The 15,465-nt window shown below is 48.5% G+C and overlaps 1 protein-coding gene across 15 annotated transcripts in view; it reads left to right on the top strand.

The window, feature by feature from the left end:
* The window catches only part of CUX1 (cut like homeobox 1), a 464,969-nt gene that overhangs the window by 276,365 nt on the left and 173,139 nt on the right, over positions 1-15,465 (top strand). For all 15 annotated transcript variants that reach the window (XM_063668185.1, XM_054496503.2, XM_054496501.2 and 12 more), the window contains exons 5-6: positions 4,520-4,657; positions 11,552-11,675. In XM_063668185.1, coding sequence (XP_063524255.1) covers positions 4,520-4,657; positions 11,552-11,675 — 262 coding nt within the window. The remainder of the gene's footprint in view (positions 1-4,519; positions 4,658-11,551; positions 11,676-15,465) is intronic.

A 15,465-nucleotide genomic window follows, 5' to 3' on the forward strand; every position in this document is an offset into this window, starting at 1 on the left:
GCACCACCGCACTCCAGCCTGGGCGACACAGTGAGACTCCATCTCAAAAAAAAAAAGAAAAGAAAAAAAGAACTCCTTTTCCCAGTTTCTCCAGGAGCGCTCTTCCACTCATCTGGTCTCCTGCCTTGCGTTTGTCATTTACATGCATGGCTTATCTCTGCTATGAGGCTGAGCCTTTCCCAGAGCAGCTAGTTGGTTCTGTTGCTTAGGAAATATTTGTTAAATTAGTACTGAAAGAGATTTTCTTTGGCTGCTGGTTAAGAAAACAGAAACTGGTTTTTTTTGTTTGTTTGTTTGTTTCTGAGACAGGGTCTCACTCTGTCCCTTTTCTGAGACAGGGTCTCACTCTGTCCCCCAGGCTGGAGTGAGACCCTATCTCTTAAAAAAAAAAAGTCATAGCTCTCTGCAACCTCCACCTCCTAGGCTCAAGGAATCCTCCTACCTTAGCCTCCCAGGAGCTGGGACTACAGGCGTGCACCACCATGCCCGGCTAATTTTTGTATTTTTTCCAGAGACAGGGTCTCACTTATGTTGTCCAGGCTGGCCTCAAACTCCTGGGCTCAAACAGTCTTCCCTCCTCAGCCTCCCAAAGTGCTGAGATTACAGGTGTGAGCCACTGTGCCCAGCCAGTAAGCAGAAATCATACTGAGAATTTTTCATACTCGTTTGCCTGGCCGGCTTCTTTCCTTCTTCCTTCCCTCCCTGGGTGAGATGCACCCACCCCATCCATTGCAGAGCGGGCTCCGCCAGCCTCTGACTGCGATGGCTGGAATTAACGAGATAATGTTGCGTGCACTTAGGAAAAGGTGCTGAATATGTACAGTATTGTTGTTTGTAATAATTATGTTCTTTGAGCCCTGTGTTGCATAACAAGCTATATAATACCTCCAAGATTGCTTTAGGAATTAAGTATCAGATGATTGTAAAACACTTTACAAGATTGTCGCATTGGGTGGGTGGAGCTGGCAGGAAAGCGTGTTGAATCGGAGGAGGAGGCTGGGAAGACAGGGGTTACCAGATTTTGTGTGTTCCTGTTTTATATATGGGTGTGTCCTCTTCGCCTCCTCCAGACGATTCCCTAATTGAGCTGCTAAGATCGGAGGCATCTGAAGTTCACATAAGACCTGACAATCCTTTTGTGGGGTTTAAATGGCATTGGAAATCATTAACGAGACAAAAAGCTATGATTTCCGTAGATTAACGCACAGGTTGGGTTTTGGCATGCCAAAATTCATTGTTTTGGTCTTTAGCCCAAACATGCTAGAGTCATTATATTGTCATGCAGTAATTAGCTGTTCCTTTAATACAAGTAATAAAAATTAAGCCTAAGAAGTTCTTTAGCAATGCCTCTTACATATCCCAAAACAATATTCAAATGCTGTAGGCATTTAGCCATTCAACTGTACTGTAGTAAAGTTTGGAGTTTAATGCACAGAGATGTTTGAACATTTAGTTCATCCTTTAGTCTGTGACCAGCTTTGCTACATAGGCATTAACCTTTAGTAGTGTCAGACTAAATATACATGCCGTAATGAATGATGATGAGATTGCCTGAATTTTCATTTACAGTATAAGGCTCTGAAAATTGGTGTAAAGGTCTGGTTCCTTGGTTCCTCCTCACTTGATAATGTGCGTGTCATTTTCATGTCACCGGATTCCTTGCTTAACAGCATGGGAGAAGCTATTTTTTAATTCGAAGCAGATACAGTGGGGTCCTGGCCTTTTGAAAAGAATGGACTGGAAATGTTGTTGACAGAACTTTTAGGGAGGGCAGGCAGTATACTAGGTTTGTTCTTTAAAGATATAATTTGCCGGCACTTGTGCTAGAAAGCCTACATGAACAACTCTTAATAGAATTTTATACGTGATCAAAGGTTCCTCTCTTTACCTCCTCTTCCCTGACCTCTATGACAAGTTTAAATCGTGGTTCTGTATAAAGGAGGCTGTGAACGAACGGGCTGTTCACTTTCTTGAGACCATTTGCCCAGCACAAGGCCGTGAAGGTGGGGAAGAGGGGCAGGCCTGAGAAGGTGAAGGTATCCAGAGAAGTTACGGAAATTTTTTTTACAAACAGTACCTGGAATGTTTTCGGGAATTCTGTTTTTGTGTGTTATCACAACTCCTGCTTGCAAAGAACCATCTCCCCAGGATAGCTTCCCCCCCCCCCCCCCCCCCCCCGAGACAGAATTTCGCTCTGCTGCCCGGACTGGAGTGCAGTGGCTCAATCACAGCTCAATGCAACCTCGACCTCAAGGGCTCAAGCGATTCTCCTGCCTTAGCCCCCCTAGTAGCTGGAACTACAGGGGTACGCCACCATGCCTGGCTAGTTTTTTGGTTTGTGTTTTTGTTTTGTAGAGACAGGCTTTCACCATGTTGCCCAGGCTGGTCTCGAACTCCTGAGCTCAAGCAATCCGGCCACCCTCGGCCTCCCAAAGTGCTGGGATTACAGGCATGAGCCACTGCAGCCAGCCTCCAAAATAGCTTTTGGAGTCAAATTTAACATAAATATTTTGATGCTGATTAAAATAATAATGAAAAGCCATGCACCAGAAAGAAATGCAATTATAGGCTGTGTATACGTGCAGAGTAAGTGCCCAGCAGCCAGGGATTCTGCATGATGGACTGTGTTGCTGTGAAACCCCAGCACCCGGGATCTGCTGACGTTGAACCCAACATATCCCAGTGCCTGCCTTTTGTAAACTCTGCAAAGACGCTGGCATCCTAAAGAGTCCCTGGCTCCCGCTGGATACGTTAACCGAGGCATGGTAGACCTGGCCCTCAATTCCAGGAACCTAGGGTGGTCTGAAAAATTAATGACTCTGGCATTTGAAAATTAAGTGAGTTCTTAAATATATACTCTTGTTGATCCGCTGGGCATGGTGTTTGGCATTCTTCGACTGGAGACTAAATCTCTGCAGCCATCTCACAAGTGACGCTGGCGCCCATACCAGAAATATATTCAATAATCTTTCTAAGCCCTGTGGACTTGCGTATTCTTCCACTCTGATGGAGCCCGAGAATTCCAAAGGAAGTATGCCCCAGGTACCCAGCAGGCGGAATATAATTGCCTCTTAGGCAGCAGAAGGAAAACTAAAGATCGCATGGATGCGGAAGAACATTTAAGGTCTCTCTATCCTGTGTTGAATTCACAGTAAAGGCGAGAGCCGTGAGTTTATACTGTAAATTCCAGGTCTGTGACTTCTGACTTTGGATTAAAATCCAGTTTTCTGGAAGTGAATCTGATGGCAGATGTGACCTTGAATTGGCCGCAAGACCCCAGCACTGGCCTGGCTGCCGTTCAGCGCGCGCTGCTCTGCACTTTGTTATCATCAGGATTGTGGTGGCCTCCTGGCCAGCTGGTCTATGACAGGGCCATGCCAGGCCACCAGCTGTGCCTCTGCAGGGGTCTCCAGCCTTGGGACCTGCAGCCACTAACCCCTGACTCTTCTGAACACCCTTCATTAGTGAAGGAGGATCGTAATGGAAAGTGGTCATGTCGTGAAATGGGGTGGCTTCTTATAAAGCCTAAGTGTTTCTTTCCTCTGCTTCACCAAGTGACCTACCTTGTTGTAAAGAATGGTCACTCAGGGCTGGGTGGGGTGGCTCATGCCTGTAATCCTTTGGGAGGCTGAGGCGGTCAGATCCCTTGAGTCCAGGAGTTTGAGACCGGCCTAGGCAACATAGGAAGACCCTATCTTTACCAAAAAATATAAAAATTAGCCCAGCGTGCTTGTGCATGCCTGTAGTCCCAGCTACTTGGGAGGCTGAGGTGGGAGGATTGCTTGAGCCCAGGAGTGGAGGCTGCAGTGAGCCGTGATCATGCCACTGCACTCCAGCCTGGGCGACAGAGTGAGACCCTGTCTTAAACAAACAAACAAAAAAGCATGATCACTTGGAGTTAACAGACTTAGGTGTGCATTCTCCATGCCAACCAACTAGCTGGGTGACCTCAGGTGAGTCACTCCGCTTCCCTGGGCTTTAGTTTCTGAGGCCTCTTTCTCAAGATCTTTGTAAGGCTCAAAAGACAAAATGTCCATAAAGTGTCCCGTGAACTGTGTGGTGTTCTCAGGCATCAGGTGTTACTTCCAACCTCATAATCACTGGACCCTTAAACATCCCGGCACCTGTCCACAGACTAGTCCGTCCTCCACATGCAGCTCCGGGGATGTGATTGACCTCCTGGGGCTGCTACCTGGTGTATTTCTCTACTTATCTGATCAAAGAATGAAAATCATGAAAGTGTCACACCAGGCAGGAGTAATCGGGAAATACCAGTGAATCTCGTGGCTATTGCCAACCCATTTTCACACCTTGAGGACCCCGGGCTGGGTCCCTCCTTTGTAAAGCACTTGAGAATTCTCCCACCCAGCAAGGGGGCTGGCTGCAGGGGCATGACTGTGGCCTCTAGGGAGCCCCCTGGAGCTGATGTCCCAGGAGCCCTGCTCTGAGCCTGTGTACCACCGTGGAGGGGGCCTGTTTGCAGGCAGAGTGGGGTGATGGCTGTTTTCCTGTTGTGCAGATCCCGTACCAGCTTTGGATCTCGGACAGCAACTCCAGCTCAAAGTGCAGCGCCTGCACGATATTGAAACAGAGAACCAGAAACTTAGGGAAACTCTGGAAGAATACAACAAGGAATTTGCTGAAGTGAAAAATCAAGGTTGGTGGAAAATGGGTTCTTGGCTTTTTCTTCTCTTCTTTTTTTTCTTCTCTTCTTTTCTTTTTATTTTAATTGGCTTTTCCCATACTTTTGAGACCAGCTCTCCTTGTAATATACACGTCATAAAGTCAGGGTGGGGCAGGAATCTGAGTCGTTAAAGAGAGATGATAATCATGCTGAGCTATTTCGAAGTAAAACTTTTCCTCTGCACAACAACGACGACGACGTAAGATTTTATTGCCCTCTGATGAGACCGATCAGGATTCTTTGAAAATTCTTCCTGTATCATTACGTGATTGGGTCTGCCTCTTGAAAGGCCGATGCGTTGCCTCCAGGCGACACCTGTCAGAGAGCCAGCTCATGATCAAAGGGTCACACACAGTAAGTCATTTAATAATTGCTGCGGATACATTAAGGCTTCAGACACATCTTAAAGGCTGCATGCTTAAGCCCCGCTGTTGCCTTGTCAGCATCGCCTATTCATTAGGAATTTAATGAAAGAAAACAACCTCTTGGTGTGTTTGCCCAGCCGTCAACAAGACAGAGAGGGCAAAGGTTGCCTGGCTTTTCCCGTCAGGGAAGAACAAAGGAATCTCTCCTCTACCTAAAATCCAGAGGCACTCAGGATCCGGGAGCCTGTTGGCTTCCTTGGCTTGAAGGAAAATCATAGCCCCCCTCTGACAGCAGCAGCAGCAGGTTTTTCAGCCAGCTCCAAAGAATAATTCGGCCTGTTTGTTTTTGTTTGGGAATGTGAGTATGGAATTAAATTGAAAGGGGAGGCTGCCCATTCCTAGTGGCCTTCCATTGACCATTTGTAGAGACCTCAATAAAGAGTTAATTGGGGCCACGTGCGGTGGCTCACACCTGTAATCCCAGCGCTTCGAGAGGCCAAGGTGGGAGGATTGCTTGAGGCCAGAAGTTCGAGACCAGCCTCGGAAACCTAGCAATACTGTGTCTCTACAGAACATCAAAAATTAGCTGGGCATGGTGGTGCACACCCATGGTCCCAGCCACTCAAGAGGCTGAGGCGGGAGGATCGTTTGAGCCCAGGAGGTCAAGCCTGCAGTGAGCCGTGATTGTGACACTGCACTCAGTCTGAGTGACAGAGCAAGATTCAGTCTTTAACAACAACAGAAAAAGTTAATTGGCAAAGACTTTTTTTTTTTTTTTTTTTGAGACGGAGTCTCGCTCTGTCTCCCAGGCTGGAGTGCAGTGGCGCAATCTCGGCTCACTGCAAGCTTTGCCTCCCGGGTTCACGCCATTCTCCTGCCTCAGCCTCCCGAGTAGCTGGGACTATAGGTGCCCGCCACGGCACGCAGCTAATTTTTTTTTTTTTTTTTTTTTTTTTTTTTTTGATTTTTAGTAGACGGGATTTCACTGTGTTAGCCAGGATGGTCTCAATCTCCTGACCTCGTGATCTGCCCCCCTCAGCCTCCCAAAGTGCTGGGATTACGGGCGTGAGCCACCGCACCCGGCCAATTGGCAAAGACTTCTAAAAGTATCCTGTGGCTTTAAAAACACTGCAGACAGACCAGGGAAGAAGAATTGTCCATGGGAATGATCCAGAAAGCATCTGTGATGATGTCTGAAGAGCCAGAGGTAGAGGCGTGGGCTGTGAGGGCAGCGGTGCCCAGGACCTCCGAGCACACCTCCCTGCAGTGTGGGCATGGGGGTACTCAAGTCCTCAGGCCAGCAGGGCTTCTTTGCTGAAATTTGGGGGCATGAGGTGACAGGCAGTTGGGGAAGCCAGACCCCACTTCTTTCTGACTTTGCAGAGAGTGGTGAGCCTTTAGGACCAGAAGGGACAGCTGTGTCCTGCTAGAGAGCGAGGCATTGGGCTTACTAGGCTGGAACTGCTGTGAGGGAAGGTATTACCTTCCCCTGTAGGAAGCATTTCATGCCAGAATCACTCCAGTATTACAGTAAAAGGTAACCTGCAAATCTGCACATTGAGTTTTCATAGATACGCTACCCGAAAGGGGAGTATCCTGGCTTTTTTTTCCCCCCTTCATTGTCCTCTGATATCTAATTTTGATAGATCCACTCTCTGGTTTGTTTGGTGGGTGTTTTTTATTTATTTATTTATTTATTTATTTATTTATTTATTTATTTTAGATTCAGGGTCTCGCCCTGTCACCCAGGCTGGAGTGCAGTTGCACGATCATAGCTCACTGCAACAACCTTGACCTCCTGGACTCAAGCAATCCTCCCGCCTCAGCCTCCTGAGTAGCTGGGACTACAGGCATGTGTACCACCGTGCCCAGCCTCTTTCTGGCTTATTTTATTTTTTTGAGTTTGCTTTTGTTTTGTTGGAGGGAGGTGGGGCCTGGAGGGCTGTGCAGGATTGTCCTTCCCTTCTCCTTCTATCACCGGTGCCTCAGTTACCACCTTCCCAGTGGCCAGGGCTTTGCACTGGGGTTGACCAGGATCCAAGCTGGGTGTGGATGTTCTCTCCCCAAAGATCTCATCCACACTCAGGAATGGCTTTTCACAATGAGTTATAGAGTCCAAGATTTAAGAACAGCTCCAGGCCAGGTGCAGCGACTCACGCCTGTAATCCCAGCACTTAAGGAGGCCAAGGTGGGCAGATCACTTGAGGTCATGAGTTCGAGACCAGCCTGGCCAACATGACGAAACCCCATCTGTGCTAAAAATACAAAGATTACAGGCATGGTTGGGCACGCCTGTAATCCCAGCTACTCAGGAGACTGAGGTGGAAGAATCACTTGAACCTGGGAGGCGGAGGTTGCATGAGCTAAGATCACACCACTGTACTCCAGCCTGGGCAACAGAGAGAGACTCCATCTCTAAAAAAGAATGGCTCTGGAGGCAGACAGACAGACAGACAGACCTGGTTTGAGTCCTTTTATTGCTACCACCTAGCTGTGTGACCTTGGGCAAATTATCTCACTTTGCTAAAAGCCTCTTTCTCTTGGGAGGCAATTCTGATATTTACCAGGTAGGGTTGGTGTGGGATTAAATATGTATATACACACAGCATTTGGCACTCAATAGTACCTGCTACTTATTCAGCAGTGTGGTTTTTGCCAGAAATTTACCCCCCTTTATTTGGATAACAAGTTTTCCCAAGCTCCAGAAAAATGTCATTTCCTCTCCCCACTTTCCAAGAATAAAAGTGATTATAATTTGAGAAGGTGGGCGGTGCATATCACTTCTTGTAATTATCACAGCAGTAGTGTAAATGATTAAAAAGTTAGAGCAGGGGCCAGCACAACGGCTCATGCCTGTAATCCCAGCACTTTGGGAGACCGAGGCGGGAGGATCTCTTGAGGCCAGGAGTTCAAGACCAGCCTGGACAACATAACAAGGCCCTATCTCTTAAAAAAAAAAAAAAAAAAAAAAAAGGATGGTGTGAGTCCACTGTGTGTTGCTGTAAAGAAATACCTTAGGCTGGGTAATTGATGAAGAAAAGAGGTTTATTTGGCTCATGGTTCTGCAGGCTGTATGAGCACGATGCCAGCCTCTGCCCAGCTTCTGAGGGTCCTCAGGAAGCTTTTACTCATGGCAGAAGGTGAAAGGGGATCAGGCATGCCACAGGACGAGAAAGGTGGGGGGCATCCCAGACGTCTTAACAACCAAATCTCAGTGACTCGTCACCAGAGAGAGGCCACCAAGCCATTCATGAGGGATTCACCCCCATGACTCAGACACCTCCCACTTGACCCCACTTCCAACCCTGGAGATCAGATTTCGACCTGAGATTTGGAGGAGACAAACATCTAAACTATATCAGGTACATAACAAAAGTTAGAGCAAAGAGGGAACTTCTGCCTCATGGGCCACAGCCCCACCCACCCCGCAATGATGAGTCAATGGAGGCCCCAAGTAATGCCAAGCCCTTTAGATTCCTCTCTGTTATGCTGGCCCCCTCCTCCCCTACACGTGCCTGGGAGGCCTACTGAGACACCTAGCATCTGCGCGGGATGCAGCCTGGGCCAGAAGGCCAGAGGCTCTAGGATGAAGTGGCCTCTGGCTGAGGTTGGGCTGGTCCGTGAGCACTCACCAGGGACCAGGGGGTGGCAAAGAGACCTCATCAGGCACAGCATACTGTCGAGGTCACACACTGTGATGTGTCACTGAGGAGCCCCACTGGAGCAAGCATTAGGGTCCAAGTGCTGTACAGCCACTTCCAGCTGGTCCTTAAAGGCAAAAATGAAGCCAGGCGTGGTGGCTTATGCCTGTAATCCCAGCACTTTAGGAGGCCAAGGTGAGCACATCATTTGAGGTCAGGAGTTCAAGACCAGCCTGGCCAACATGGTGAAACCCTGTCTCTACTTACAAAATACAAGAATTAGCCAGGTGTGATGGCACACGCCTGTAATCCCAGCTATTCGGGAGACTGAGGCATGAGAATTGCGTGAACCTGGGAGGCAGAGGTTGCAGTGGGCCGAGATTGTGCCACTGCACTCCAGCCTGGGTGACAGAGCGAGTCTCTGTCTCAATAAAAAAAAAAAAAAGGCAAAAATGCCGCATGTTTACACGAGAATGTAGACCATTGACGTAGCAGAGCAGTGCGGGATTTTTCAGAGCTGACCTGTCTGGAGTCCATTCTGGAAATGTCCAGCTCTTGCCTCACTTTGGCCTCATCTGTGTGGCTTGAGAGAGATGTATCACCAACCATTGTGTGCGCAGAGCATTTCTTCCAGGCCCTGAACAGCCAAACCAAAAGGCAGAAAGGTGCCCAGTCCCCTCTCCTGTGCCCTGATGGGGTGGTTGGTGGAATTCCACCTCTATGGAAAGCACTCTGGGACACACCTCATGAAAAAGGCCAACCTCTTCTCTTAACAAAAGAGCCTTTAACACAAAAATTAGCCAGGTGTGGTGCGTGCCTGTAATCCCAGCTACTCAGGAGGCTGAGGCAGGAGAATTGCTTGAACCCAGGAAGTGGAGGTTACAGTGAGCCAAGACTGCACCACTGCACTTCAGTCTGGGCCACTGAGCGAGACTCTGCCTCAAAAAAAAAAAAAAAAAAAAAAGCCTTTAGCTTGTATGCACTAAGCCGCGTGGGTGTTAATCCCCCAGGTGATGTGCTCCTGCTCTGGCCAGTGCATGTCTGTGCAGCTCAGGGAGCAGGAATGGGTGTGAGTTACACACCTGGCAGGTGCCCTTGCTGCACCAGAGGGAGCTCCATTGCCACAAGCCCTGTCTGGGCCTCCCCCAGCTCTGCCCGGCCTCGGCTCCTTCAGTCATTCATGCCACAGTGCTTTCCTGAGCATGCGTCTGTTTGCCGGCGTGCAAAGAAAATGAGCCTCGCCTGCTAAGAGGTAGATCTGTAGCAGCGGGCGACAATTCCTAAGAGCTCCCCTCTCCTGGGGGCTGGGGCCACAGTGCTTCTCCACAAAGCATCCAGCATGCGGAGTGGCATAGGCGTATCTGGAGGAGGGCGCAGGTGGAGTTGTCCTGCCCCAGAGCCACCCACACACAAGGCATCCAGCATGCGGAGTGGCATAAGCATATCTGGAGGAGGGTGCAGATGGAGTTGTCCTGCCCCAGAGCCACCCACAGGTCTGTTCCATTCATCAAATCTGCTTTGATGTTCCCCATTTGGGCAGTTGAGGTGATGTCTGTGAACTTGCAGTTGGTGGTACGGGAGCCACTCACCAGAGCCGCCTGGGCCTGCGCTTTCCCAAGACAGCCCTGCCTCCCATGGGGCCCCTCGCTGCCCCACATCCCTGGTGCTCACACGTCACTCTAGGACTCCTCCAGGCCACATGCCAGTCACCGGAGCATCTTCCCCTAGGCTACATACAGCACCCTCTGCTCTGCACATACAGCCCATGACCACCAGAGTGGAGGGCACTCCAGGGTGGGTCCCTTCCAGCCCAGTCCCTCCATGCTTTATCCACCTAGCACCACATGTTTCTTGTCACTTGTGAACCAGCAGAGCTGCGAGGCCAGGCCTGCTTGCTTGCTTCCTTCCTTCCTTTTCTGTCTCCGTCTCTTTCTTTTGCTGTTTCTCTCTGTTTCTCTCTCTCTCTCTCTCTCTCACTCACTCACTCTTACTCTGTCACCCAGGTTGGAGTACAGTGGCGCAATCATAGCTCACTGCAGCTTCAAACTTCTGGGTTCAAGACATCCCTCCACCTCAGCCTCCCAAGTCCCTAAGCTGGCACTGCAGGTGTGCGCTACCACGTCCAGCTAATTCTTGCCCTTTTTGTAGAGGCGGGACTCGCTATGTTTCTAGGGTTGGTGTCAAACTCCTGGGCTCAAGGGATCCTCTCACCTTGGCCTCCTAAAGTTCTGGGATTACAGATGTGAGCCACTGTGCTTGGCCTGTAGACTTTCATCTTTTTATTTATTTATTTGTAATTTGTGTGGGTACATAGTAGGTGTCTATATTTATAGGCTACATGAGACGTTTTGATACAGGCATGCAGTGTGAAACATCACATCATAGAGAATGGGGTACCGTAGACTTTCTTGACTCCACTTCGATTGCTTCTTCCAAAATGCACACACCATTATGAACTATTTTTTTTCTGAGAAAGTACTTAAACCCACCTAAAACTTTATTAATCGTCCCTCAGTTACAGGACTAATTTAAGACTCATCAATAAGATAGTATGATATTTTACCATTGATTTCCATCTCCCCCCACCCTTTTTTTTCTTTGACTGGTACTACAGGAACCAAAGCTCTTCTTTTCAGCAAAATCCATTGATCCTCCTCAGCCTAAACGTTTAAAGTTCAATTTAACATTTAGGGAGTAAAAGGTCTCCAAAGGGACTCGTAACCATTGATTTTGTGTCAGAGTTGAAGAGCTAAGGTTTAAAACACACCGATCCTACCAGGTTATGAGAGCCTTGTACCTATAGCCATATGGAATTGTGTGCTTCTCTTACTGTAGGTTTTTTTTTTTTTCCTTTTCTGCAGAGGTTACGATAAAAGCACTTAAAGAGAAAATCCGAGAATATGAACAGACACTGAAGAACCAAGCCGAAACCATAGCTCTTGAGAAGGAACAGAAGTTACAGAATGACTTTGCAGAAAAGGAGAGGTGAGCGTGGCTTCCAGGCACACACAGACTGACATAGCATTTGCCCCCGAACTTCACATCACAAGACATGTTGATAAATGGATCTGCAAAATAAGCCCAGGTTGTAACCCCAAATCTATAAGGGGCAAAATGTTTGAAAAATGATATTCTGGCCGAGTGCGGTGGCTCACGCCTGTAATCTCAACACTTTGGGAGGCCGAGGTAGGTGGATCATGAGGTCAGGAGTTCGAGACCAGCCTGACCAACATGGTGAAACCCTGTCTCTACTAAAAAATACAAAAAAAAATTAGCCGGGTGTGGTGGTGCGCATCTGTAATCCCAGCTACTTAGGCTGAGGCAAGAGACTCACTTGAACCCAGGAGGCAGAGGTTGCAGTCAGCCGAGATCGCGCCCCTGCACTCCAGCCTGGGCAACAGAGTGAGACTCTGTCTCCAAAAAAAGATATTCTACATTTGTGAGGTTTCCTTGAGCAAAATGCATCTGTCTTTCCCAGTCAGTGGATGGTGTCAGGCAGCCAGTGAGCCCGAGAGTATCCAAGCCGTGTAGGTGCAGAGGTGAAGCTCAAGGCATGAGTCGTTAGCAAGGTGGCACCCGGCAGCTGGACCTGGGCTGAGACCACAGAGGAAAGCCCATTTCCCAGTGTGTGTCATCTGGGGACAAGCCCTGGGCTAGTGCTAAACTCTTTCTGCCTTCTCAAGCGAATTGATATTTAATATTACACACACACACACACACACACACTCACTCTCTGATGTGATATTTAATATTACACACACGCGCACACACACAATCTCGGTGGGTTTTTTGGTATTGCCTCTTTCATTACCTCACATATCAGGGAGTTAGTAAAATATATTAATGCCCTGTGTAACTGATGTGAGTTTTAGATTTCTAATGACTTACATTACCAAAAACGTTTCCCACAAACAATGAGCTGGTTTTCCCCTAGCGTGATGAGTTAATGAAAGTTAGATTCCTTGTAACAACAATAAGGACTATTGAGCTTACGGATCCCAACCATATAGATCGTTTTTTGTTTTTTTTTTTTTAAGAGTTTCACTCTCGTTGCCCAGGCCGGAGTGCAATGGCGCAATCTCAGCTCACTGCAACCTCTGCCTCCTGGGTTCAAGTGATTCTCCTGCCTCAGCCTCCCGAGAAGCTGGGACTACAGGTGTGCACGCTACCACGCCCAGCTAATTTTTGTATTTTTAATAGAGACGGGGTTTCACTTTGTTGGCCAGGATGGTCTCGATCTCTTGACCTTGTGATCTGCCCACCTCGGCCTCCCAAAATGCTGGGATTACAGGCGTAAGCCACCACACCCAGCCCTTGGTGAACTTTTATAAGGTGGGCTCTGTAACAACATCATTGTAAAACTGCCCACCAGTGTGCCACATCAGTTTACCATTGCCATGGTAACACCCAGGAGTTACCACCCCTTTCCACAGCAATGATCTCACAGCCCAAAAGTTACTACCCATTCCCTAGAAATTTCTGTATAAACTGCCCCTTAATCTACCGGTAATTAAAAGTAGGTACAAATATGACTACACAACTGTCCTCAGCTACTACTGGCAGCACATGGCCTATGGGGCAGTCCTACCTCACGAGACCAGTCACAGAGCTGTAACGCTGCCACCTCCATAAAGCTGCCTTCTTCAGCCCTACCACCAGCTCGCCTTTGAATTCCCTCCTGGCTGAAGCCCAGAGCCTTTGCCAGCTAAGCCCTCCTTTGGGGCTCGCCTGCCCTGCAGCATCATGAAGGCCTCTGAGGAGTGCCATTAAGCTGACTTCATTCAAAAAGAAAACTGGCTGGGCACAGTGGCTCACATCTGTAATCCCAGCACTTTGGGAGGCTGAGGCAGGAGGATCCCTTGAACTCAGGAGTTCGAGACCAGCCTGGGCAATATAGAGATATGCCATCTCTGTGGCATGAATGAATGAATGAATGAATGAGCCATGCATGTCAGCATGTGCTTATAGTCCCAGCTACTCGGGAGGCTGAGGCAGGAGGATTACTTGAGGTCAGGAGTTCCAGGCTGCAGTGAGCTATGATCAGGCCACTGCAATCCAACATGGGTAACAGAGCGAGACCTTGTCTCAAAAAAAAAAAGAAAAAAGAAAAAAAAAAAAGAAAAGAGGCTGGGCGCGGTGGCTCACACCTGTAATCCCAGCACTTTGGGAGGGTGAGGTGGGTGGATCACTTGAGGTCAGGAGTTCAAGACCAGCCTGACCAACATGGTGAAACCCCATCTCTACTGAAAAAATGCAAAATAAGCCGGGCGTGGTGGCCCATGCCTGTAATCCCAGCTACTCGGGAGGCTGAGGCAGGAGAATTGCTTGAACCCGGGAGGCGAAGGTTTGCAGTAAGCCAAGATCACGCCATTGCATTCCAGCCTGGGCAACAAGAGCAAAACTCTGTCTCCAAATAAAAAAGAAATAAAAGAGAACTGCCAGCTTCCGCCCACCCAGGGCCCTCCCTGCATCAGAACTTGGCCGTAGGCTTTCAGTACATTCTCTCACTAATTGCCCAGGATGGATCTGTAACATAGACCATCTCTTTTCATAGAGGGAGAAAGCAGGTCGTGGGTGAGGTACCTCCTACAGCTTTTGCAGCTAATCAGGGCCAGAGGTGGGACTTTGCAACTCCAGACTGGCACCTGCCCACCTCTGCAGCCCTGGCCTTCCCGTCTGCTCCATTGTGGCCACCTGGAGCCCTGGCTGCCAGACCAAGGCCAGTCCCTTGGGGCCACGCCCAACCCTGCAGGTGGAGGCCACATCCATCGTCCCTGGGGGAGTGCGACAGGGCACAGACTCTAGGAAAGGAGTGCGCATCACAGAGTCAAGGCTCGGACAGATGGGCAGACCCTTGACCCCGTTGATATGGATTTGGTCCTAAGTAAATGCCTTTTAGGAAAGCACTCCTCACCAGTGAGTGACCAAGGGGGAAAACGCAAGCAATCTCAGTGCCCTGCCGTGGGGAAATGGGTTAGTAAAAAGAAGGGACCATCCCTAACTGGGATGTTATGTCACCATTAAAATATTAATAATAGTTATGGAGAATTCATAGTAATGTGAGAAACGTACCTAATATAATATGAAGTCAAAGCATGCACCATACAAAATTATTTACAGTGCAGTATGATTGTACATCTTCCTACAGCAAACTCATGCATTACCACAATGTGGAAATAAACACATACAGGAATTAAATATTATTCAGTTGACTTTTCTTGTTTTTTGAGACGGAGTCTTGCTCTGTCACACAGGCTGGAATGCAGTCTCACAATCTCAGCAACCCTCCGCTCCAGGTTGAAGTGATTCTCCTGCTTCAGCCTCCTGAGTAGCTGGGATTACAGGCGTGTGCCACCAAGCCTGGCTAATTTTTTAGTAGAGACAGGGTTTCACCATGTTGCTCAGGCTGGTTTTGAACTCCTGACCTCAGGTTATCCGCCCACCTCACCTCCCGAAGTGCTAGGATTACAGACATAAGTCACTGTGCCCAGCTCTTGACACTTCAAATTAGGTAAAGGGATTAGCTATATTAAAATATACGATAACTGATTCTTAGAGGGAAGGGCTGAAGCTAGAATTTACTTCATTCATTTTGTGTGTGTGTGTGTGTGTGTGTGTGTGTGTTTTGAGACAAAGTCTCACTCTGTCACCTAGGCTGCAGTGCAGTGACACGATCTCAGCTCACTGCAACCTCCACCTCCTGGGTTCAAGCAGTTCTCCTGCTTCAGCCTCCCAAATAGCTGGGGTTATAGGTGCCCAACATCACACCCAGCTA

This window comes from Pongo pygmaeus, chromosome 6 (assembly GCF_028885625.2).
Source record: "Pongo pygmaeus isolate AG05252 chromosome 6, NHGRI_mPonPyg2-v2.0_pri, whole genome shotgun sequence".
Classification (NCBI taxonomy): domain Eukaryota; kingdom Metazoa; phylum Chordata; class Mammalia; order Primates; family Hominidae; genus Pongo; species Pongo pygmaeus.